Genomic DNA, 26,645 nt, shown 5'->3' with positions numbered 1-26,645 from the left:
GCCTTGGTCTAAGAAACGTTGCGGGACGAGCCCAGGTGAATCTTCGTGAGGGCAAGTAGGCTGGGCCCATGAGCCACCAGGCAGCACACGTTCCCCGTAAGCAACAGCCATACATACTGATTTACATGATCTTTCCTTGCTATCCCTGTTTTCTAATTCATATATCTGAGACGCACGAAATAGCTACCACATTGACACATATCAAACTTTCCTCCAGCACTTACATTGCAAACACCGCACCTCTGCACATTGCACCTCATTGTCCCCTTTCTCCTCTTCCTCCCTCCTCGCCCTTCCTTCTCTTTGGGACCAACGTAAGCCCGTTGGTTCATGTCCGGTGAGCGAGAGGCCTACCCTACGCCTCAAACTGATTTTTCTCTCTCTACCTCTTTCTCTCTAATTTCCCAGGAGTGACTGAGGCATGCCGGTCTTGTGTTTGGAGATAAGACAAGAATGTGCAAGTGGTTCTTCTTTACGTGCTAACAGTTAAGCCTTTCTTTGTGACACTGCTTCTTGTGAATACTGCCTGTGAATATGTGCTTTGTTAATGCACGACAGACTTTCCAAACCTGCTCGATTGTTTGTTTCCACCATTGGTTAGACGAAGCATGTAATAAATAGATGGGAGGTTGTACTCCATTGATTCACTGTGCTCATCTAGCTGATGTCCCACTTACGGTTTTGTTGAGCCGTACGTAATAAATAGATAAAGGTGGGAAGTCGAGAGCATGGTTCCCCATCTGGGATAGCTAAATCACTGGGAAGGTGATGCGATAGTTGGGTGCAGGTACTCTACCAGACTTAGTTGTTTCAGCCGGTGTCCGTGGTTGCTTAGCAACCTGTCTGGGTCGAGGAGTTATATGGGACTTGAACCGACTGGGGAAGCTGATTCCATGGGCAAGAGAAAAGAAGAACAAACGAGTGGAGGTGAGCAATGAGCCTGGATTTAGGGAGTTTAACAAAAGAGGGTTGCTGGCAGACCGCAACAAATTCTGACCTCTGCTTCCTGACAAAGGATGACAGAGGGTTACCAATGATGGCATCGAGAAGAGTTCTCGCTCCCTTCCCCAAAAGACATCGGAATTAATCCATGTGCATCGCCCCACTGTCATCCTAAAAGGGTGTAACACAATTTCTAGAGTGTTGAAAGTTCCCAAGAGCACAGTGAGCTCCATCATTAGGAAATAGAAAGCAATTGTAACTATCCAGACTCTTCCTAGAGCTGGCCGTCCGACAAAACTGGGCAACCGGGCAAAAAGGACCTTGGTCAGGGAGGTGAGCAAGAACCCAATGACCACTCTGACAGAACTACAGAGTTCCTTAGCTAGGATGGGAGAACCTGCTGGAAGGACAACAGTCTCTGCAGCACTTCACAAATCTAGGCTTTATGGGAGAGTGGTCAGACCAAAGCCACTCCTAAGAAAAAAGCACATGACAACATGCCTGGGGTTTGCAAAAAAGCACGTGAAAGACTGAGAGCACGAGGCAAAAGATTATGTGGTTTGATGAGATGAAAATTGAACTATTTGGCCTGAATGCAAAGCACTTTGTGTGGCGGAAGCCGAGCACAGCTAATCACCCATCTAACACTATCCCTATCATCAAGCATGGTGGTGGCAGCATCATGCTATGGGCATGCTTTTCAGCGGCAGGGACTGGGAGATTTGTAAGGATAAAGGGAACTTGGAATGGAGCCAAATACAGGCAAATCACTGAGGAAAACCTGCTTCAGAGCGGAAGAGACCTTAAACTGCGGTGAAGATGTACGTTCCAACAGGCCAATGACCCCAAGCATACAGCCAAATCAATACTGGAATGGCTTCAGAATAAGAACATGAAAGTCCTTGAGTGGCCCAGCCAAAGACCAGACTTGAATCCCATTGAGAATCTGTGGAAAGACTTGAATATGCTGTTCACCGACACTCCCCATCCAACTTGATAGAGCTTGAACAAATCTGTAAGGAAGAATGGGAGAAACTCCCCAAACCCAGATGTGCAAAGCTGATACAGACATACCCTAGAAGACTCGATGCTGTAATCACTGTAAGTATTGACTTGGGTGGTTGAATACTTATGTAAATTCGATATTTCTGCATTACATTTTAAATTCTTTTCTAAAATTTTCTTTTTAAAAATCCACTTTGACATTATGGGGCATTATTACCCTGCGCTCGCGAAGCGAAAAGCGGGGTTAAGCAATCGGGTGTGTACATGTGCGGTGTCTGCATTTTAAAAATTCATTTTCTCGGCAACCGTTGGTCCGATTGACATGAAATTTTTACCGTAGGAGCGCCTCTGCCTGTAGATTTTTTTGCTGATAATTATGACGTCATAGGTCATGTGGTACAAACGCCATCTTGGAAAAACGTTACACCTCTATCTCCCAAACCACTAATGAGAAAAATTGAAAGGTGGCTCATTGTCAAGTACACCCTATGAGGAATAAGATATGTTAATGATGATGTCATAGGTGCCTCCATTATGACGTCATAATTCGACAAGTACAACACTTGATCTGATCAGTATGAAAAAAATTAATTTCCTCTGCAACTGTTAGTCCGATGAACACGAAATTTTCAGAATATGAGCGACAACTCCTGTAGAATTGTTCTAATGATAATTATGACGTCATTGGTCACGTGGTACAGGTGCCATCTTGGAAAAATCGAAAAAAGTTGCACCTCTATATCTCCGAAACCACTCCATGGAAAAAAATTGAAATATGGCTCAATGTCAAGCACTCCCCTTGGGGAATAAGATATGTTAATGATGTCATCAGTACCGTAATAATGACGTCATAATTCGGCAAGTAGTGTACATCGGCAAGTACTGTACACGGTACTGTACACTTCGGCAAGTACATTCGCAGGGTAAGTATTCTATGAATACCATCTAGTTTGTAGATCAGTGGCAAAAGATGTCAATTTAATCTATATTAAATTCAGGCTGTAACACAACAAATGTGAAAAAGTCAAGGGGTGTGAATACTTTCTGATGACACTGTTGAGGTAAGTACACTTGCCTTTGAGCTGTCTAGTCTGGGTTTGAATCTCAACCTGGCTATAACATGTCGGAATGGTGCTTGGGAGCATCGCATCACAAAATGCATCGTCCCCGAATGAAAAACCTCAAGCTGGGACATTAGTTCCGTTAGCATTAGTTGGTGACCAAGTGTGTTTCATGATGAGCAAGCAAGTTATCATCTGCACCATCAACAAATTCCGTAGATTCTTGCTCTAACCTACAAGGGGCACTGCATCAGCTGCATAGCCATGTTTCACAGCAATGATGCTCCCAGGGGCCTCGTGCTGCATCAACAGTGAAGATCATTAAGAAGATGAGCTTTTCTTTGAAAACGTCAAAACAATTTCAATCACGTATACAGGTATATAAAATGTTATTAACATTACCTGTGAAAATGTGAACCACACTCGTATAAAAGAAGACTGTCAGTACGAAAGAAATGGAGGAATACATCCTGTTGGTAATTTGATGCTTTGAACGAATTTAACCCCAATAGTAAAAAGAATAACCCCAATAATAATCTAAATTTACTTCTCCAGGCAGAAACGATCATGGTATATCATTTATGCACATGGATTCATTCCGAAGCTGCCCTGTGCACTCGTGAACACGTGATTGAGTTTGCAAAAACAAAGAACACCAGGCTCAAAGTGAAGAGTGAAGTGCTGCAATTATGTGCATTCAAAATAATATTTATCATTTCCCTGAAGCTCAATGTTTTCCTATTGGCTGAAGAATAATGATAAAATAAATCCTATTGGCTGAAGAATAATGATAAAAGTAATGTTCAGTTGCATGGTTTCAAGCGAAACACAAATTTGTTTCGGAGTGTTTCTCGACGGCCACACTCGATACACGTGGACTTGGAAGCAACCGCAAACGTTGTGGTCAGTATCCCAAGCATGCTGTACACAAGCACGTGAAGTTTAACGTGGCGGGGGTCTGGGCGCGCACGCCATTTCCACCTTTAAATAGAGCCCGACACACGTGGCACCGTGCCTGACGGGTAGGACAGGTGCACGGCGGTTAAGTCAGACGCGATTTGCGACACCGAGACACCTCACCGCGGGCACCGCGAGCACGGCTTGGGTCGCACGTGGGACTTGGGGTCGGGAAGCGGGGGACGAGGAGGAGAAGCAGGGAGAGGGGGAAGGTGACCACACTTGGACAATTTGCACAAGCAAGTTCACATGCAAACATGAACCACCTGGAACGTGTCATGTTTCCTATAAAGAGGAAACTCTTTAAAGGGCACAACACTGCACCGTGCACCCTGGATAACCCCAACATTGCATTAGCTTTGCCCTCATTTTACTATAAGTTGTGCCTAAGGTTTTTGTAAGGGTTTGGCAAACATTACGACTACCGGCATTGGACATGGAGACTCAAACTATGACCAATTGAGCTTTTTTTGCACACAAAGTAGAGGCTTGTGGAGGAGCTAGATCATAGAATGTATCAGGATGTCATGGAAACAAAGGAACAGTAAAGATGGAGGAGGGGGTGAGGGACATACAGCAGGGGTGAGGGAAGGGATGAGGACCTGGATTGGTTTTAAGCTTCCCAGGCCAATCTTACCTCCACCAACAAAGGTGGATGGAGGTTATCTTTTCACTCCTGCCTGTCTGTGAGCAGGATGTCTCAAAATGTTATAGACAACAACAACAACAACAACAACATGCACTTAAAGGCCATTTTCCCTGCTAGAGCGGGGGTTAGCCTTGCGGTCCCCATGACAATCTTCTCCATTTTGCCCTATTTTCTGCATCTCCCCTTGTTTACCCCCTTGCCCGCATTTCTTCTTCCACCATCTTTAGCCAAGTCTTTCTCGGTCTTCCCCGTCCTCTACTTCCTTCTACATTAACTTCCATCAACATTAACTACATTAACTTTGTAGTTAATCTACATTAACTACATTAACTTTCTATAACTACATTTAGAAAGTTATATATTTTTTATAACTTATCATTTTATTATGATATCATTAAAAGACAACAACATTAAAAGTTATCATTTTCTATAACTACATTAACTACATTTCTATAATCTACATTAACTTTCTATAACTCAAAATGTTATAGACAGATTCAGATTAAATTTGGTAGACAAGTTGGGTATGTGACGAGGACGAATTGATTACATTTTGTTGAAGATCCAGATCCACATACTTGAATTTCTAAACTGGTTCTTCACCATTGAGTGGTCGGGCCAACATAGGTATACAGTAGAGCAGGATATGTCAAAAAGTTGTGGATGAGTTGGGCGGGTGACAAGAAGAAAGAAGAACCACCTCTGGAGGCCATTTTCCCCCACAGAGCAGGGGTTGGCCTTTTTCACGTCCCCTTTTTGAAGGAATGTTTTATGGCCGGATGCCCTTCCTGTTGCCAACCCTGTTGGTTCTCCAACCCTATTGGTTCTCCAACCCTATTGGTTCTCCAACCCTATTGGTTCTCCAACCCTATTGGTTCTCCAACCCTGTTGGTTCTCCAACCCTGTTGGTTCCTTTCCTGTTGCCAACCCTGTTGGTTCTCCAACCCTGTTGGTTCTCCAACCCTGTTGGTTCTCCAACCCTATTGGTTCTCCAACCCTATTGGTTCTCCAACCCTATTGGTTCTCCAACCCTGTTGGTTCTCCAACCCTGTTGGTTCTCCAACCCTGTTGGTTGCCTCTTGCGACACGCAGGTAATTACTGGTGAGGTGGTACTTAATTTGCCAGCCTCAGAAGGATGAATAGGCTGAGTCAACCCACCTGGCGTTAATGCAGCGATCAACTGGGATTTGAACCCAGGATCCCAAGCCAGCACCCTAACCACTAAACCAACACCAGGCTATAGGTAGGTGACAAGAACAAGACAAATAGATATTGGTTCATGTTGGATCCAGATCCGGCCTATCAGTGGGATACAAAACGTAAACTGTTCAACCTAGCGGAGGTGTGCTCTCTACCTGATGCCCTTGTAGTTGTTGATGTGAAGCAGGTAGTTTGAAAATGGTGGTGATAAAAATCAGTAACAGGAAATAAAAGAGTTCTCGGCTTTTCCAAACGTAATTCTAATCTCACGTCTTTACTACTTTACCACTTTACCTCGTCTTTACTACACTTTACTTTACTACTTTACTACTCTGGTCATACAGGATTATTTATAGTCACAAAAATATTCCTCATTTTAACGATTTAATAAACCTGCTATTGTTTAATACAAGACAATACAATTGATATGATCAATAAAGGAACTCATGAAGTTTTCTTTGCCCGTATCAAATGTTGGAAATGCCGTCCACTAAGTTCTGCGGTCTTACGGACACGTATGGAATCGTTTGTGACTTCAGACTGAAAATGTTTCACTTGAGACGCTGGAAATAACCCTCGTTACAGTATCTTTGAGTTCTGGAATGTTCGTTGGGTTCCGTTTGAAAATACTTTCCTTAACAAATCCACACAGAAAAAAAAAATCCAAAGGCAGGGGTCAGGAGATCTTGGAGGCCAATTGGTACCGCAGGTGCAGTTGTCCTGTTCAAACCAACAAACACAGTCATGGTTGTAGAAATGTCAAAATACATTTGCTACAAACAAGTTGAAAACCTGCTCTATCTGCACGCTACCTAATTCACGACGTGTGATATTTCTACCTGAAATATTTTTTTCAAATCAGGTACATTTTTGTGACTCAGCCTAATCAATAAGAGCTGCAACAGTTTCATTCACAAGGAGCAATGGATCAGGTACATATACCTATAGGCCCCTCCCCTTCTGTCCTCCCTCCTCCACAATCATCCCGCCTCAACCACCCACCAATAGCCTGATGTGTACAACAACTAGAAATCAACTGTAAGACCATCTTGATTGGAAATGTAAGACATTTATTTGTTTATATATGTATATATATCCACCTCATAAAAACTCATCTAGATGCATTGGGAGAGTGCGGACACTCAATGAGGAGGTGCAAGGGGCATTCAAAAAGTAACACAAGGTGGATATATAAATTATTATTTTGTGTGCATCCTGGGGCTGCTGGTTGCATCATTGCTGTCATTGATGCAGTGCCCCTATTACCAGTCAGCTGGTACTCATTTTGTCAAGGTATGACGGAGTTCGTGGGTATGCAACACGTGGTACAAATAGGTAAATCTGATGGAACCGCTTAACGCATATAAATAAAATGTCCATTGTAAAAGTACCTAAAGGGATTGATGAATGTACCTCATGGGAGTTAAAGCACCTCGCGTGTCTGGTAGAAACAAAAGATGTTATGTGTATTAAAGTACGTATTAAATGGACACACACAAGTTCGTTTTCACCATCGTACTGAGGAACCAAGACCATCTCGGGGGACAGCACTGCGAGATTTAATTTATAACTTATTGGAATGACTGCAGACTCTACCTGGAGTTACTGCAGACTTTACCTGGAGCTACTGCAGACTCTACCTGGAGCTACTGCAGACTCTACCTGGAGTTACTGCAGACTTTACCTGGAGTTACTGCAGACTCTACATGGAGTTACTGCAGACTCTACCTGGAGTTACTGCAGACTCTACCTGGAGTCACTGCAGACCCTACCTGGAGTCACTGCAGACTCTACCTGAAGTTACTGCAGACGCTACCTGGAGTTACTGCAGACTACCTGGATTTACTGCAAACTCTACCTGGAGTTACTGCAGACCCTACCTCGAGTCACTGCAGACTCTACCTGGAGATACAGCAGATGCTACCTGGAGTTACTGCAGACTCTACATGGAGTTACTGCAGACTCTACCTGAAGTCACTGCAGACTCTACCTGGAGTTACTGCAGACTCTACATGGAGTTACTGCAGACACTACATGGAGTTACTGCAGACTCTACCTGGAGTTACTGCAGACTCTACCTGGATTTACTGCAGACTCTACCTGGAGTCACTGCAGACCCTACCTGGAGTCACTGCAGACTCTACCTGGAGTTACTGCAGACGCTCCTGGAGTTACTGCAGACGCTCCTGGAGTTACTGCAGACTACCTGGATTTACTGCAGACTCTACCTGGAGTTACTGCAGACCCTACATGGAGTCACTGCAGACTCTACCTGGAGTTACAGCAGACGCTACCTGGAGTTACTGCAGACTCTACATGGAGTTACTGCAGACTCTACATGGAGTTACCACAGACTCTACCTGGAGTTACTGCACACTCTACATGCAGTTACTGCAGACTCTACATGGAGTTACCGCAGGCTCTACCTGGAGTTACTGCACACTCTACATGCAGTTACTGTAGACTCTACCTGGAGTTACTGCACACTCTACATGGAGTTACTGCAGACTCTACCGAGACTTTTTAAAGACCTCAATTATGATCTAACATATCTTAGTTATGGTCTTTTAGCCCTACCAAGTCTTTTGAAGACCATTTTAAAGACCAAAGACTTTTCAGTTGAGGTCTTGCCCTCGACACATTGTTAAGTCTGAATGGTCTATCGAGGGACAAATCGTTTGGTGGTTTCTGACCATTACTACTGATGAGGAAGCATGACCCTAACCGAGTTAATGTTATTAATCGGCGGACCCGGGATAATGTCGATCGAGCCCCCACAAGACCGCGCACGCACCTGTAGACACGATGACCCGGGCGCTCGTCTGAGCCTCGCCCGCCGAGTTCACGGCCACGCACGTGTACAGTCCCTCGGTCCGCACGCGCAGACAGGTGTCCTCGTCGGGGCAAAGGTCGGACAAGGGCACGCCGTCTTTGAGCCACGAGAGCGTCGGCCGCGGGTTTCCCTGCAAAGCGACCCGCAGGTTCACGTAGCGACCCGCAGTGACCGCGCGGTCCCGCAGTCCGGTCGTGAAGGTGGGCGGGCTACCTTGTCCCAGGCCGTCCGAGCCCACGGCGCCCTCCCTCGCTCGTTTCGCCGGGATGTCTGAGGCGTCGGTCGCCACGTCCCCTGCGGATCCGCTATCGCCGCCGGGCGCCGGGCACGTTTCCTTGGCTCTTTGGCGGATCATCGCGGAGGAGGTAAAAGTTTCCGCAGGTGGTCTGGTCGTCCCGGCGCCCGAGCTACATGCGCGACCTTGTGCTCAGGAAGATCTTGCGCTCCGGGTGGACGTCGTCCGCAGGTCCGAGCCTCGATAAGCCGCCCCGGCCATCATCTCCCGAGTACGTTGGACGCTGTATTTTTAGGCCGGCTGCGCCTCGAATTTCACCCACAGAGCTCACCTGCCCCCACCTTTACTCCGTAAAGAAGTAAAAGTCCCTTCTCCCCGAGTTCTGCCTGGATCTCGATTCAGGACGAGACTCTTTGGACCCAAGCCCAGTGGATCCAGATGGCTCTTACCTGTTCAACCTCCATAAAGGTGCATCGGAAGAAATTGGACCTAGCTGTGATCTTCCAGATCCACACCATGACGGCCAGCTCCTTATCTCCACCTGCTGGATACGTTTCAGGACAAGCCCTTTATATGGACACACTATGTACGTATTGAATCAGGGTGAGCCAGAGTTCAGATATGCAAGTTTTCTGATCGCCATTTTAATTAAATATCCCATTCATTTTGAACTTGATATGTGCATAACCGTGAACTGCAGGTGAGGGTCATAGGAGAGAAAAACGACTAAAAATTAAGGGGCGACAGGTGAACAACACAATCTTACTTATCCCAAGTTGTCTGCTCATGGTATGCAGGGTCCTCTCGTTGAATGGTTATCATATTTTGGATGTTCTTGAGGACATTCTTTGTCGTGATCTCTCCCGACGTCTCCCTCCCCTTTGGCTTCTCGATCTTCCCTCACCTGTTGAGGCATCTCCAGGTTGTCTTGGAACGATGAGGCCGACGCCTCTGTATCCTCCGCACAGCAACAGCCATTGGGCTTCTCGGAGCTCATTACAAGGTACAAGACCTTCAGCTCAACTATCAAGGAAGAGTCCCGACTCTGGACCACCTTGCTCCTCTGGAAGTAGAAAAAAAGAAGAAGAACACTCCTATTGGACCTTCAGATGATTAGGGCTACCGAAGAAGTTTCTTGGCTATTGGGTAAATCCTGGACAGGTCACCACTCCGACGCAGGTTACGTGAATGGCTCATTCATCCCAGTAAGCTGGTACTCATTTTGCCAACCTTGGAAGGATGACAGGCTGAGTCAACCCACCTGATGTTGATTCGACAGAATGACAGGGGCTTGAACTCAGGACCCTGAGATCTCAAGCCAGCCACCACCCAGGACCCTGAGATCTCAAGCCAGCCACCACTCAGGACCCTGAGATCTCAAGCCAGCCACCACTCAGGACCCTGAGATCTCAAGCCAGCCACCACCCAGGACCCTGAGATCTCAAGCCAGCCACCACTCAGGACCCTGAGATCTCAAGCCAGCCACCTTAACCGTTAAGCCAACACGAGGTTAAGCCAACAACACCTGGATCCTTTGGAGGTAATCCAGTCTAATTCTCTCCATGTTGTTGGCGTCTCTCCAGCACTAGACCGAGCCCCAAAGTCTGCTTCTCACCCACTGCAGGTAAAATGGTGGACACCAAATTTTCTATCACCTCAATCTTCCCATCTCTTCCCTTAGACTTCCACGTGCCTTCACGCACTTTTACAGAATCCCACACCTGGGTACCTTTCCCATTTCTGACCGAAACACTCGTCCCTCTTCTTCTGTGGAACCAACTACCTGTCTGTTGTCTCATGCCCCTCCCTCCAATCCTTCAACAAGTACTACCCATCGTCACCTCATGCTTTCTGCCACACTTCCACCTTCTACTCTTACTGATCTGCAAACTATTGGGGACACCTCTTCACGGTGGTTGTACCCCCCCCCCCCCCCACCCCCCAAACGCATTGCAGGGACAAAATCATCCCCATTCTTCACCTGCTTCCTGGATACCTCAGGGCAGTGCGGTCATGGTCAGAGTGCCGATCAGTAACCATGGACCAGCCCTTTCCCTCTTCTCTCTAACTTTGTCGTGGCCCTGACTTTGTGAAGACTGGGGACACCATTCTGGATGTCGGGGCTGTCTGGGTCACTCCTGGGAGATCGTTCAGCTGTCTGTACAGCGGGCTTGTTCGAGAGAACTATTTGGGGCTATACAACAACAACAACTCTTACTGACCCCCCCCCCCCCCACCCCGTTCCTTCTCACCCCACCCCCTTTCCTCCCCACTCTCCGTTCCTCTCCACCCCTCGTTCCTCCACACACCTCTTTCCTCCCCACCCTTTCCTCCTCCACACCCCTCTTTCCTCCCCACTCCTCTTTCCTCCCCACCCCTCTTTCCACCCCACCCCTCTTTCCACCCCACCCCTCTTTCCTCCCCACCCCTATTTCCACCCCACTCCTCATTCCTCCCCACCCTCGTTCCTCCCCACCCCTCATTCCCCCCCCCCCCACCCTCGTTCCTCCCCACCCCTCTGTCCTCCACACCCCTCTTCCCTCCACACCCCTCTTTCCTCCTCACCCCTCTTTCCTCCCCACTCCTCGTTCCTCCCCACCCCTCTTTCCTCCACACCCCTCTTTCCTCCCCACCCCTCTTTCCACCCCACCCCTCATTCCTCCCCACCCTCGTTCCTCCCCACCTCTCTTTGTCAACCCCTCTAAGCCAACAACACCTCCCCTCCCCTCTAAGCCAACAACACCTGGAGCCAGCCACCTTAACCGTTAAGCCAACACCAGGTTAAGCCAACAACACCTGGATCCTTTGGAGGTAATCCAGTCCAATTCTCTCCATGTTGTTGGCGTATCTCCAGCACTAGACCGAGCCCCAAAGTCTGCTTCTCACCCACTGCAGGTAAAATGGTGGACACCAAATTTTCTATCACCTCAATCTTCCCATCTCTTCCCTTAGACTTCCACGTGCCTTCACGCACTTTTACAGAATCCCACACCTGGGTACCTTTCCCATTTCTGACCGAAACACTCGTCCCTCTTCTTCTGTGGAACCAACTACCTGTCTGTTGTCTCATGCCCCTCCCTCCAATCCTTCAACAAGTACTACCCATCGTCACCTCATGCTTTCTGCCACACTTCCACCTTCTACTCTTACTGATCTGCAAACTATTGGGGACACCTCTTCACGACGGTGGTTGTACCCCCCCACCCCCCACCCCCCAAACGCATTGCAGGGACAAAATCATCCCCATTCTTCACCTGCTTCCGGGATACCTCAGGGCAGTGCGGTCATGGTCAGAGTGCCGATCAGTAACCATGGACCAGCCCTTTCCCTCTTCTCTCTAACTTTGTCGTGGCCCTGACTTTGTGAAGACTGGGGACACCATTCTGGATGTCGGGGCTGTCTGGGTCACTCCTGGGAGATCATTCAGCTGTCTGTACAGCGGGCTTGTTCGAGAGAACTATTTGGGGCTATACAACAACAACAACTCTTACTGACTCCCCCCCCCCCCCACCCCGTTCCTTCTTACCCCACCCCCTTTCCTCCCCACTCTCCGTTCCTCTCCACCCCTCGTTCCTCCACACACCTCTTTCCTCCCCACCCTTTCCTCCTCCACACCCCTCTTTCCTCCCCACTCCTCTTTCCTCCCCACCCCTCTTTCCACCCCACCCCTCTTTCCACCCCACCCCTCTTTCCTCCCCACCCCTATTTCCACCCCACTCCTCATTCCTCCCCACCCTCGTTCCTCCCCACCCCTCATTCCCCCCCACCCTCGTTCCTCCCCAACCCTCTGTCCTCCACACCCCTCTTCCCTCCACACTCCTCTTTCCTCCCCACTCCTCGTTCCTCCACACCCCTCTTTCCTCCCCACCCCTCTTTCCACCCCACCCCTCATTCCTCCCCACCCTCGTTCCTCCCCACCTCTCTTTCCTCCCCCCCTCCCCCATTCCTTCCCACCCCCCATTCCTCCCCCCCCCGTTCCTCCCCCCACCCCTCTTTCCTCCCCACACCTCATCGGGGATGTCTGGCTCACTCCTGGGAGATCGTTCAGCTGTCTGGATAGCCGGCTTGTTCGAGAGAACTATTTGGGGCTATACAACAACAACAACTCTTACTGACCACCCCCCCCCCCCCCCGTTCCTTCCCACCCCACCCCCCGTTCCTCCCCACTCTCCGTTCCTCTCCACCCCTCGTTCCTCCACACACCTCTTTCCTCCCCACCCTTTCCTCCTCCACACCCCTCTTTCCTCCCCACTCGTCTTTCCACCCCACCCCTCTTTCCACCCCACCCCTCTTTCCACCCCACCCCTCTTTCCTCCCCACCCCTCTTTCCACCCCACCCCTCAATCCTCCCCATCCTCGTTCCTCCCCACCCCTCATTCCTCCCCACCCTCGTTCCTCCCCACCCCTCTGTCCTCCACACCCCTCTTTCCTCCACACCCCTCTTTCCTCCACACCCCTCTTTCCTCCCCACTCCTCGTTCCTCCCCACCCCTCTTTCCTCCACACCCCTCTTTCCTCCCCACCCCTCTTTCCACCCCACCCCTCATTCCTCCCCCTCCCCCGTTCCTTGCCACCCCCCATTCCCCCCCCCCGTTCTTCCCCCCACCCCTCTTTCCTCCCCACCCCTCGTTCCTTCCCACCCCCGTTCCTCCCCACCCTTCCTCCTCCCCACCCCTCTTTCCTCACCACCCCTCGTTCCTTCCCACTCCTCGTTCCTTCCCACCCCCGTTCCTTCCCCCCACCCCTCTTTCCTCCCCACCCCTCGTTCCTTCCCACCCCCGTTCCTCCCCACCCCCGTAACCCGTCCCCACCCATTTTCTTTCTGCCACTCATTTACTCGTATCACCTGACCCCCGTTCCCCCTTTCATTATGCCAGTTGGTAAATCTGCTGCCCTCTGTCGCTTAGCTCCTCTATGACGACGAGGCAAGATTTCTGTATTTAAATAAATAAATCTCCAATTTTTTTTTGAAGCATTCACATCACATATTTCCATTATCACATGTAATGAGTTATCTGTTCAGCTATTACCTTTGCCCATTCTGTTCACATATAACGTACGCACATTCTGGCGTTATCATATTAAGTAAGCATATCCTGGTGTTCACATATTACGTATGCTCGTTTGTAATATCGCTGTTCATTGTAACCTTTACTAAAAGTACACCACTTTAAAAACTTTACCCCAGTTCGGCATGTAATTCCCTTGAGCCGAGGTCCTTATAATCGTTCTTTCCAAGTTAAATGCTTAAACACTCAACATGAAAGATGTTTTTCAGGACACTGTAGAAATGCTGTGCGTGAATTTCTACGCACGTGTGGTCATACGGTGGTTAGATGGTTGCTGGCAATCCTCCGTCTCCATTACGCTCCGACGAAAACATGGCGAAATGGGAGTAAAGGTGGATGTTCCACGGAGATGCAACCAGATGCTCCCCAGAAGCTGGTCGAAGGTCTCGGCAGGTAAACCCGTCGTGGAATGTTGATTTTCAGGAGTTGCTTTGGTGTGACCAGAGAGCGGTGGTTAAAACAAAATCTATATTCCACTGGCAAAGAGCGATCTAAAATGGCGGGAGAAAAAAAATAACCCTTGGGAGAAGAAAAGTTTGTCAGGTTTGGTGAACAGCGAGTGGGTAATGAAGGAACATTCTGCTGATTGCCCCAAGGGAAACCTAGGAACAGTATATAATATTGTTGCGGATCGCGGACAGATGTTATATTGACCGAGCGGTGGTGTATTACCGCGTCCGAACAGTTACTCCCCGATTAGAACCCGATCCCGCCCAACTCACCCGATTCCACTCGAACGTTGGCCGAATCGCGCTACGCTAAATCAATGATGGAAAGGACACAACGGCTGGGGTAAATGACACGACACAAGGGGTACAGTTCTCAAGACCTCCGGAGGAGGATATAATTGGTGATGCAGAAAAGGGGTAGATTACAAGGTAAGAGGTAAAGCACAGAAAAGATGGGCACTTAGACACAGTCTTATCTATCCCCGACAGACCACAGACAAACGGGACAAGACTGACTTACACGGGGATTGATGGCAGGGAAGGACAGGCAGTCGATAGCACAAGGTGCACCTTGGCTCAAGGGCAGAATCAAACACGGTCCGGTCCAGAGATGCGGGGAGGTATTGCAGCGCTCGGAGGTGGCGTCTTCTCTCTCCAAGCTGAGGGCGCATCTGACGTCACCTCCCTCTTCCTGCGCATGCTCAGCGGGGAGTGACACGCCCTCGGCTCGTTGGCTCCGCCCCAGATGGAATCGGTCCGCCGCTTCTATTGGGTGCGGGGGGTTACCGGGCTCCGCCCTTGATGAGGAGCTGACAGCGAGCCCCTGCGTGGTAACCCCGTCGGAGCACATGTTCAATGGCGGCTAACCAAGCCGGAGTGAGGACGCACACTCCCCGCGCCGCCGCCGCTGTTGTTGTTGTTGTTGTTGTTGTACCATGAGGAAGAGCTGCGGGGAGGTATTGGGAGGTCCTAAACTTTCTAACGGTGCCATACAATCACATTCTGGTGCAACGAAGAGTCAGAATTAATGGAAACGAGTCCTTAACTGACATAGACTAAGAATAACTAGCAAGATGTCCTATAGTTGTCTACGTGAGATGCGGTGGACCTGGATGCGACATTTAATGGGGGAAATAGGGGAAGGTCGGGTCTACAGAGTGTTGTTTACAGAAAATGGGACTAGGGAATGGGGGATTGGGGATAGTTGGGAAGTATTGGGGAAATAGGGGAATATTTACAAGCGGATATGGATGGAGGCCAATCTCATATCCGCAACAATATGAATGATCGTTTAAAGGCCATTTTCCCCGCTAGAGCGGGGGTTAGCCTTGCGGGCCCCGTGACAATCATGGTTCCCTGTTTGAGGCAATGTTTTTATGGCCGGATGCCCTTCCTGACGCCAACCCTTGGTCACGCTCTTACGATGCGCAGGGATACGGTGTACTTATTCTAAATCGGGGTACACACTGTGATCATTCATCCCAGCAAGCTGGTACTCAATTTGCCGACCTCGGAAGGATGGCAGGCTGAGTCAACCCCCCTGGCGTTAATTCAGCGATCGACCGGGATTTGAACCCAGGATCCTAGGATCCCAAGCCGGCACCCTAACCGCTAAGCCAACACCAAAACCAAGGAACAGTGAAGTAAAGTATTTATCCGCTCCACGTTATGGCGTCATTGTAGCTCTTAAACAACCTCGATAAATAGCCAGGTTCACTTTGTATTTTTGTTCAAATTTTATGGAGATTAGTAAACTAGTACATTTTTGAGAAGCTTATGGCATCAGGAATATAAAAATCAATGTTTACATTTGCGCAGATGCCTGCATAGCCGCCATTTTGGATTTTCAAAATGCCCGCCATAAAATATGAATTTCCGAATATCTCAGCTTGTAATTGACGAAGAAACTTCATTCTAAATGCTAATCCTATGTTTCCAGGCCAAATAAATCCAAAGCTTATGTCAAATTAGTGATTATGAACATCAAAAACCAAGAAAAGAAGAAGTTTGTGAAATTATGTTTGTATTTTCATGAAGAAAATGCACACTCAAATTGTTGGTAGCATACGTACAACAGCATACGTATAGACGTATTTCCTATCTCAGTTTGACACATCATTACACATCATCATCACTCTCAGTGTCATATTCAACATTACAGTGTGCATCATTTTCACATTCTGTGCCGCACGAGCATAGTTCTTCTGGCGGCAGTTGCAACAGTTTATAAATCCTGATGCTTCGATAATTTTGCAGTATTTTAGCAGAAGTTTTGCAATATATCATTTTATCGAGGAAAAAATTATGTTAACACAACTAGTACACAATTATCTTGGTGTTGGTTAATATAGTGATGGCTCTCTTTCTTTTCAGTGCCTGAGTCATCATGAGTGAAGACCCGGGAACCAGAAAGTTGAGCTCGTTCAAGTCGTCCATGGACACAGTAGACTGGAAGCAGTGCATTGTTTGTCAGGAGTCCACTGCCAGCAAAGTAACACTTGTTCAATATCCCAGAACAGAATCATACCAGAAACTACTCGATGTAGTGGAAGAAAGAGCCAGCTTACAGGATGGAAAATATGTTGACATCCAAAGATGCCTCAAAGACTTTACCAAAGAGATATTGATTGAAAGGAAACCCATGTGGCATCGGAGTTGTTATTCTGATGCCACAAATCAAGTATCCATACAGCGAGCGAGAAGACGCTTGCAGCATGCCATGTCTACGGGAACCTATGCTGTGAAAAACGTGGGCATAAAAGAACAAGCTCTGAAATGGAGCAATCAGCAACCCCAGGCACCGCAGCACGTTTCACTAGATCTGCGACAACCGTTGACAAGGGATCACTGCTTCTTATGTCAAGATGATGACCAGCGTCTCTTCACCGTACGAACTGAAAACGCGGGAAGGCACTTGGACAAGCTGTGGAAATTTCCCAAGATCCAGTATTGATGACAAGACTAAGCAATGCATTCTCACCAAGTGATGCCCATGCGATAGATGTAAGATACCACAAACCATGCTGGACACGACATGTGTTCCATGTCCTGAGGGATGATGCCAGCAACTGGTCCAAGTCTACAAAGACAGACCTACCAATGCAAGTACCATGCTTGATTGAGCTGATCAATCTCATTGAATATCACCCCAAAATGAGGCTCATTTACCCATGGATGCCATCAAAAAAACCTACATAGCTATGCCTGGTGGTAGTGATGAGGCACAGAAGCACACTCCGACACTGACACGACAGTGGCTAAAGGACAAAAGTGTTGCAGATATCAAGTGTGAAGTCAGTGAGGCAGAAAGACAGAAGAAAACCATCTGTTCTTTACTGTCCTGAAGCCTGCGAAGAAGATATGGTCTACACTTCCTTGATGCAAGATGCCACAAGTGAAATGGACAACACAATGATGATATACAAGACAGATAAGCTCAACCGCAACAACATTGCCAATTTCGCTGAGGAGAAGGAAACACACACAATTACAGTATCCAGCACAAGAGAGGATGTCCCGACCGAGCTGTACAGCCTTATACAGTGGACTTTGGTGGGATCTGAGGAGGGGCTGCAAATGGAGATGAGGAGCAGGACAGTTGACAGGTCAGCATTGCCCATAAGTCAGAATATCATGTATGCTTTCAAGACCAGTGTTTCAATGACAGGCTCATGAACTTGTCAGCAGGGTTCAGTGAGGTCATCCTGGTCTTCAATACATACAAACCTGACTCACTAAAGGAGGAAACTGGAGAGAGACGACAACAAGGAAAAGCTCCTATACAGTATCAGGTTTCAGATGACACGAACATCAAACACATCCCACTGGCACGATTTCTATCGCATGAAAAAACGAAAGCAGATTTCACAGACTATCTCACCAAAGCAACCCTTGATTCCAACAAAAAACTCACCTCAGTTAGTCATCACATCAGCATCAGGTCACACCAGAAGCAACAGAAACATGCACTTTGAAGACAGCAATCACGAGGAGGCTGACACATTGATGATCTGCCTGGCAGCGGAGGCATCACAGTGGTGTCCTGATGTATTCTTCACTCCTGATACTGACATCTTGGTTCGGGTTGTGTCACACTATGACAAGCTCTGCAAAAAGACATCTATTTTGATGGTATCAGGTACAGTCGAAATAGAGTCAATCTGGAGTGTTTTGGGCAAAGAAAAGGCGCAAGCTATACCTGTATTCCACGCATTCACTGTTGGTATTCAATTCACTATTCATTGTAACCTTTACTAAAAGTACACCACTTAAAAAACTTTACCCCAGTTTGGCATGTAATTCACTTGAGCCGAGGTCCTTATAATCGTTCTTTACAAGTTAAATGCTTAAACACTCAACATGAAAGACGTTTTTCAGGACACTGTAGAAATGGTGTGCGTGAATTTCTACTCACGTGTGGTCATACAGTGGTTAGATGGTTGCTGGCAATCCTCCGTCTCCATTACGCTCCAACGAAAACATGGCGAAATGGGAGTAAAGGTGGATGTTCCACGGAGATGCAACCAGATGCTACCAGATCATTCCTCCCCACCATTGATCAGAGTCAGTCAGAGCACTTTCAATGTTGGAAAATTCTCAGGAATAGGCAACACAAAATGGTTTCAACAGTATATGAAAGCACTTAGCACTTAGTCAGAGCACTGATGAAACTATCGGAGGAAGGTGACCTAACACAGGCGGTGAAAGACGTCGACAATGTTGACTCAAAGACGTATTGGCCAAATTTGTGTGCTCAACCTTCCGTCCCAAGACACCTATCTGTTTTGTAAACACCGAGTTGAAAGCAACAACTTACCTCCAACACTCTGTGCATTCAAGGAACACATCCAGCATGTGCGGTTACAAAGCCTGTAACCCGAGTATGGTTCCAAGCCAATGTTATGCAGCAACAGCCTTTTGACCCCCTGAAATTTGGTTACTATCAGGACAAAAGTGGCCAAATACTGCCAGTCACCATAAAGGTTCCTCCTGCCCCACAAGCCATCACCGAGTTAGTCAGATAATCAATAATTTGACATAAGCTTTGGATTACTTGGGCCTGGAAACATAGGATTAGCATTTAGAATGGAGTTTCTATGCGAATTACAAGCTGGGATATTCGGAAATTCTTATTCTATGGTGGCCATTTTGAAAATCCAAAATGGCGGCTATGCAAGCATCTGGGCAAATGTAAACATTGATTTTAAGATTCCTGATGCCATAAACTTTCCAAAACTGCACTGGTTTGCTAATCTCCATAAATTTTGAACGAAAGTGTTCTTATTGACATAGTGAACTATTACAATTACTTTCTGTCTGCTGGACACAGTGACGTGTCGATTATAACTCAATATTTGCTCACCAGAATTTGCAAGGCATCGCAATGACTGTTACAAGCAAGATGATATCCCACGTTTGCTTCCGTGTGAGGGATGTAAAAAAGACATCACTGCACATGATGTCATCATGCAGCGACATCTTTTTTACATACCTCGCAAGGCCGCATCACATTTTGGGACATCAAAAGTAGTTACTTTCTGTCTGCTGGACACAGTGACTTGTTGCTTATAACTCAATATCTTACAAACAGTTACATCCAACACATTAAGGAACCCTGAAGTTTAGATATCTCAGTAGTATTTTGTTTAGAGAGATTACCTTCCCCTCGTATCAGTGGACAGGAAAATGTGTTTTGTCTGTGTAGCAGGTTCGAATTCCTTTTGTTACCGTTCTCTAGGTCCCCTCTCTTAAATTCCTTCTAATCTCGTTCCCTCCATCCTTTTCAATCGCTCTCGTTCTCCGCAGCTCATTTCAGGGAATCCATACATGCTTTGCAACACATAAATCCGCATTTCATTACAAGACACAACAAAGCCAAATCATCTGGTAGCACCAGAACATCCAGTGTTCAATGGAGCAGAAAGGACTACATATGGGTGGGGTTATCAGAGGACGGTGCGCCCAAGCCGAGAGCTCAACCAATAAGCATGGTTTGACAACAGCTGTGCTCCAATGCAAAGGCTGATCATTGTACCATGGATTTGTACTTTTATTATAGTACCCATGAGGAACAAGCTGCGCTGGGACGCTGACCACGCCTCGGCAAAGGACTTTACAAGACAGGGTCGCCCAAAATCAGTCATCCTGTACGTCCAGGGAGCAGAGAGAGCCAGAAAGAGTCCTCCAGAAATGAGTCGGTCAAACTGAGCCGCTGTGTAGATGGGCCCTGCCGTGGAGCGAATGCGAGCCAGCCACAGAGCTCTTTCCCTGGACGTTCCAACAATTACACTGATTTACACAATCTTTCTCTTGCTTTCTACAATTATAATAGTTAACTTGGAAAGCACAAAAAGCCATCACCAATTTCACCTTGACTCGTTCAGAACAGGGGTAGGCCTACTGATACGCATTCACGATTTCCTCTAAGTATTATAAAGCATTCGCCGCATTTCTCCCCACATGGTGCATTACACCATCACACTCTCTTATTGCCCGTCACCCTCCCATTTTCACTTTGGAACCACGTAAGCCCACATGCTTGCGTCTTGTGAGCGAGGGGTCGCCAAAAACAAGCCCCACCTTCTTTATCTCTCTGTATATCACCCTTGCTTGTCTAACTTCTCAGAGTGAATGAGGCACCCATGTCTGTAGATTTCATAATAAGGTGATTGTCTAAGGCCGTGGTTCTTAACCTGGGTTCGACCGAACCCCAGGGGTTCAGTGAGCCAGTCTCAGGGGTTCGGCGGAGGTCCTTCGAAACCCATTGCAATTTTTTTATTTTTTATTTTTAGTTTTGTATCAATTTTGAATCTATGTGTAATTATGCTTATTATTAATATACTCAAAGGCAAAAGTTATTGTGACACACGAACAACAAACAGAATCAGTGTTAAACTTTTACTGCCGCGAATGAAATGTTATTACATGGAAAGACAAATGTTTCAAGGTATGGTAACGATCAACAGTCCATAAGAACAGCGCACCTGGCATATGCAAATGAGGCACAACACAAGAGGGGGTTCACAAGCAAGTTCACAGTTCACACGGTCAGTAGCGAGTGTGTCCACCTTGTGCATTGATGCAGGCCTGGCACCTTCGCCTCATTGAGGCCACTAAACGTCGATGAAAGTCCTGGGGAAGATCATTCCATATCCGAGGAAGGATTTGGCGGAGTTCCTGCAGCGTTGTTGGAGGATTCGGATGACGTTGTAAACGTCGCTCCATTTCATCCCAGACGTGTTCAATGGATGACAAATCAGGGGATCTTGCGGGACAGGGTAACACATTAACATTGTTCTGATTAAGATACTGCTGTACAACTCGAGCAACGTGTGGTCTGGCGTTATCGTGTTGAAACCACTCCAGGGCCGTTCGGTTGCAAAAACGGTAAAGCGGCCATTTGCAAAATCTCGTCTCGGTTTTCGTCACAGCATTCAAGTTCCCCTCAATCACAATCATTGGCGTCCTTGCTGCAGCTGTTATCCCGCCCCAAATCATAATGCCCCCACCTCCAAAACGATCCCCTTCCAGAACACATGGCCTGATGTCGCCATAAGTGCCAAATGGTGTTTCTATGGACGTTGAATCGACGAGCAACATCACGCTGCGAGGTACCAGACTGAAGCATACCTATAGCTCTCCATCTGTCATTTTCCCCGAGGCGTGGCATGTCGAACTTGTTCCAGAACGATGAATAGAGGTGTTTTTCTGACTTCTGCACTTCTTAAGACTGCATTGAGTGGAAATGATAAGCGTCTGGTTGTCTGGCCTTTTAAAGTGAACATTTCTGGCCATTTTCTCGAATATGTCACGCTTCTTGAAAATTTCATGCAATTCGAACAACAACTGCTTGGTTGCGTTTCTTCGACCATTTTAACACACTCTTTCTCTGGTTCAAATCCATAAATTCATTCACAAGATTACCAATGAAAAAATTCCATGTCACAATAACTTTTGCCTCTGAGTATATTATTATTATTTTGCTATGTATGTTACGAACGAATGGAAATGTTATTTGTAATTGTATTCCCATCCCATTCGTGGTTTATCTGGTCTGTTTAAGATAAGTTGTTTCACACTGACTGTAGTAAGTTGAATCAATGAGCAACTTGCTAATTATTCTGTTGGTGGTGCTTACCTGCTTACTTACTTACTGGATTTTGGACTTTGCAGGTGTTCAGAAATTCCAGTGAATTGCCTCGATTAGCTTGCCGTGTGCCGTGCGTCATTGGTCGCGCCTTACTTTGGAGTTACTGATTAATTGAAAAGTAAGTTGGAAATGTTTGTGGATATGCAGGGCGGGTTCAGAGTTACATTAAAGTCAAAAGTGGATGCTGATTATAAAATATGATTGAATTACTCAGAAAATTAGGTGGAGGTGATATAACTCCTTTGGTCGCAATTCAAAACTAACAATTCGCAGTTTTCTATGTAATATTATAATGGGATTTGAGGTGACATAGAGTTGAGTTGATAATAAATCCCGTCATCGTAACTATAAGTTATGTTTTCTTCGTTAAAATTTCTCAGTTTTCAGAGGGGTACTGATTATATTTAAGCATGTTCCTTTTTTAATTTTTGTCATATAATTATTTGCCTGAACTCAATTAAGATCAGTTTGTTACTTTTTTCTTTTTTTTTTGCAGTATGTCGAGCAAAAAAGGAAGTGGTCGGAGGATTACGTGCGGTACGGGTTCACGTGTTTGACGGAATGGGATGGAAGTCAGCATCCTCAATGCATGCTTTGCAATGTCAAGTTGAGCAACTCCAGCCTATCACCAGCAAAACTACGGGAACACTTCAAAAAACTGCACGGCGAGGGGCAGTACAAAGACACAACGCTGGATGAATTCAAATTGAAGAGAGTCCGATTCGACGCAAGCGCTACCTTGCCCACTCTCGGCTTCGTTCCAATTGACAAACCGATCCTCACCGCATCGTATGAAGTTGCATACCTGATCGCAAAGCAGGGCAAACCGCACACCATTGGCGAGACACTCATCAAACCGGCCACGTTGAAGATAGCCAACATCATGCTGGGAAAAGCTGCTGAAAACAAGTTGTCTCTCGTTCCACTCTCAAATGACACCATCAGATGCAGAATCGACGACCTGAGCGACGACATCCTCGCCCAGGTAGTTGCAGATTTAGTCGCGAGCCCGACGAAATTCAGCCTTCAACTCGACGAGACCACCGACGTTTCGAATTTGAGCCAGCTCATCTTATTTGTACGTTATGTCAAAGGAGACGAGATCAAGGAAGACTTTCTGTTCTGCAAGCCTCTCACAACAACGACGAAGGCAGCTGACGTGAAGAAGCTCGTGGACGACTTCTTCAGAAGCAACGGCCTCTCATGGAACATGGTGTCTGCAGTTTGCTCGGATGGAGCTCCAGCCATGCTGGGATGCAACTCCGGTTTTGGAGCACTGGTGAAGGCCGATGCACCACACATCATCATCACGCACTGCGTCCTGTACAGACACCCGCTGGCATCAAAAGCCCTGCCTCCAAAACTGGCCAATGTTCTGAAAATCGTCGTTGAAACTGTGAATTATGTGTGAAGCCGTGCTCTGAATCATCGCATCTTCAAAGAGCTGTGCAATGAAATCGGCTCTGAATTTGACGTCCTTCTCTACCACTCTAACGTTCGATGGTTATCACGAGGGAAGGTAGTGAGCCGTGTTTTTGCCTTGCATGTAGAATTAGCCCTGTTTTTGTGAGAACACCAGCATTGCCATTCAACGCACTTCCAAGAGTCAGAGTTCATCCTCGCCTTGGCGTACTTGGCTGACATCTTCGACGCACTCAATCATCTCAATTGCCAGATGCAGGGCGGTGGAGTGAATGTCATCGAATCTGAAGAAAAGCTGAGCGCTTTCCGAAAGAAGTTACCGTTGTGGAGGCGGCGAACAGAAAACGACAACTTCGCGAACTTTTCGCTACTGGACGAGTGCGTGAGTGGGATCGAAGATGAGTCTGAAGTTGGAGGCACTGCTGTACCGGGGGAGCTGAAGCAAGCGATTGCCACACACTTCGATGAACTGGGAAAGTCAATCGACGGCTACTTCCCCGACCAAGAGCAATACCCAGCATGGGTGCGGCAGCCGTTTACTTTCGACGTTGCAACGACAGATTTCAATGACCAATACCTCGACGACCTCATCGAACTTCAGCAGAGCCAGACTCAACAACTCTTCGGCACAACAATGCTCTCAACGTTTTGGTGCCGCCAAATGGCAGGGTATTCTCCACATAAGAGTGCTCACCTTTTACACAGCCCCTCGTGACAAATGAGCATCACATGAGTCCCAAAAAGACACAGAAGTCACGTTTGTTATATTGATGAACATTTTTAAATGTCAGAGCTTTGAGCTACAAATAAAAACTCATCAATTATGAAAGTGGTGACATCACTACATGATACTACAGCTTTAAATGAACAGAAAAACGACCACAAATACAAGTACGGCCATGTAGGGAAAAATGGCATCTGCTTAAAAATGATCCTAACAAAATTATTCAATGACATTATTTACTCTAAAGCATCCTTCAATGTCATCGTTATTTTTAAAAGCCTGCCTCATTAGATACATTTGAAGATGCATCAATTGTCCATGCACTTTTCATGGAGGTTGGAGGATTGGGAGAGGGGGAGGGAAAATCACATCCATATTTATTCATTTGTTCCTAATTGGATATTTTTGAATGATAGGTTCCTTGACGGACCTTGATTTAAGTTTTTTAACGTGAAAGCAATGAGATCTGTCTATGAGTAAATGAGTAAGCGAGATATTAAATCACAATTGGCATGCAACGGAAGAATTAAAGCAAAGCAAGCATCAAAACCTTTATCTGAGTGAATGAAATGGTACGTCGTGACACCTGATAATACCCGACATCCTATCAGAATGCAAGAAATCAGACTATATTAAATTAATTTCAATCACATCATGCAAGAACAGTGTAAATCTTTTGCATGGTATCGCAGAGCGCCCAGCGAAGGTTCTTTGTACAAAGGCACATGTTGACCAGTGCACGTTTCTTGATCGCTGAATGTCTGTGTAAAGGCACAAAATGACATTAAAAATTTTAATTTCAGTCTTTTGATGAGTTTAGACATCAGAGCATAAGCAGAGGATGAAAGGTAAGCAGAAGCACACAAAAATGTACTTTGCTCATACCATTTTTGATATTTACACAATCTACAACCCAAAAATAAAAACGTCACCAAATTCTCACTTCAATAAAAGTAAGCAATTTGAGTTGAATAAAGGCCGAGAAGTACCGGTACACACACTCGTTTTCAGACCTCACCCATATATCCTTGTTTCTGAAGACTGCATGTGGTAAGGTGTTCTATGAACTCTATTTTGTTCTGCTGTTAGTTGTGAGTGGGGAAAGTATTTGATGAAATTTTTTTCACAGAATTTGGATCATGGTACTTATTGTATTTTAAGTATTTCTTCCAATTAAAAAATGCCTCTGAATAGCTATGACCACTTTCTTTATCCATTTGTGTCAACATTTCTATCTTTTCTCTCTCTCACCATTTTGGGTATCGTCACAGAGCTTCGTAGGCTTAATCAAGTCTTACAATTGTGCTTGCAGCATCTAAATTTACCTTCAAGTTTATATTCCTTTCGGCCCAGTCAAAAGTAGACTTTTGTCAAAGCGTTCACTATTCCACTATTTGACGTCACAATATTCTGGTGGACAGTGCTTCAAGCCCAAATGTCACAGGATTTATCATCGTCTCCATTGTCACCAATGCGCAAAACAATTATTGTATAATTTAATAATTATTGTATAATTATGAATTATTAGAAATCATTGTACAAAAAAAATTGTGCAATGTGCAAAAAAAATGAATGCAACCAATGAATAAAACTTTTGTGCGCTCTTTAAAGGGCTCAATGGCACTTGTGCACTGGCACTTTCTCTCTGCACCAACATTCACTCACCAACTGAAATAATAAATTCACTCAAACCAAAAGATACTATTATAGACACAAAGTAGAGTAAAAAAGAAAAGAAAAATAAACATTTCCAGTAATCACGTAACTAATCCTATATCTACTGACAACCCCCGCCTCCCACCCCACCCCCACCCCCTCATTTTTTGCTCCACGTTTTAGGGTAATATCCATATGTTTACAGCCACCCCACATTGACTTTGGAAGCTGCCATGTTATTCCAACGACTTCCGTGTGACGAAAAAAGAGTTGATGTGATGGCATTAATCTCTG

The 26,645-nt window shown here is 46.4% G+C and overlaps 2 protein-coding genes across 13 annotated transcripts in view; one reads left to right on the top strand and one right to left on the bottom strand.

Moving 5' to 3' along the window:
- The window catches only part of LOC137416499 (striated muscle-specific serine/threonine-protein kinase), a 248,988-nt gene extending 239,584 nt beyond the window's left edge, over window positions 1-9,404 (bottom strand). The window contains exon 1 of the mRNA XM_078785165.1: window positions 8,610-9,404. Within this exon, the coding sequence (XP_078641291.1) occupies window positions 8,610-9,003 (394 nt within the window). The 5' untranslated portion in view covers window positions 9,004-9,404. The remainder of the gene's footprint in view (window positions 1-8,609) is intronic.
- Window positions 8,900-26,419, top strand: LOC137411661 (protein FAM200C). 12 transcript variants are annotated; one of them, XM_078785353.1, is made up of 5 exons: window positions 8,903-9,469; window positions 14,219-14,344; window positions 16,774-18,538; window positions 22,573-22,667; window positions 23,046-26,419. In XM_078785353.1, the coding sequence occupies exon 5, from the start codon at window positions 23,139-23,141 to the stop codon at window positions 23,958-23,960; it is 822 nt and encodes a 273-aa protein (XP_078641479.1). In that variant the 5' UTR covers window positions 8,903-9,469; window positions 14,219-14,344; window positions 16,774-18,538; window positions 22,573-22,667; window positions 23,046-23,138; the 3' UTR covers window positions 23,961-26,419. The 12 variants fall into 12 exon arrangements, with proteins under 12 accessions (XP_067953071.1, XP_078641479.1, XP_067953067.1 ...); XM_078785354.1 differs by lacking the exon at window positions 16,774-18,538 and having other exon boundaries at window positions 8,907-9,469; window positions 23,046-26,413; XM_078785357.1 differs by lacking the exon at window positions 22,573-22,667 and having other exon boundaries at window positions 8,914-9,469; window positions 14,161-14,344; window positions 23,046-26,413.
- The last annotated feature ends 226 nt before the right edge of the window (window positions 26,420-26,645 follow it).

The sequence above is a fragment of the Myxine glutinosa genome, chromosome 10, assembly GCF_964187855.1.
Source record: "Myxine glutinosa chromosome 10, kmMyxGlut1.1, whole genome shotgun sequence".
In the NCBI taxonomy this organism is placed as follows: Eukaryota; Metazoa; Chordata; class Myxini; order Myxiniformes; family Myxinidae; genus Myxine; species Myxine glutinosa.
Note: the sequence above shows the minus strand (reverse complement) of the source record. Positions and strands in the feature narration are given on the sequence as shown.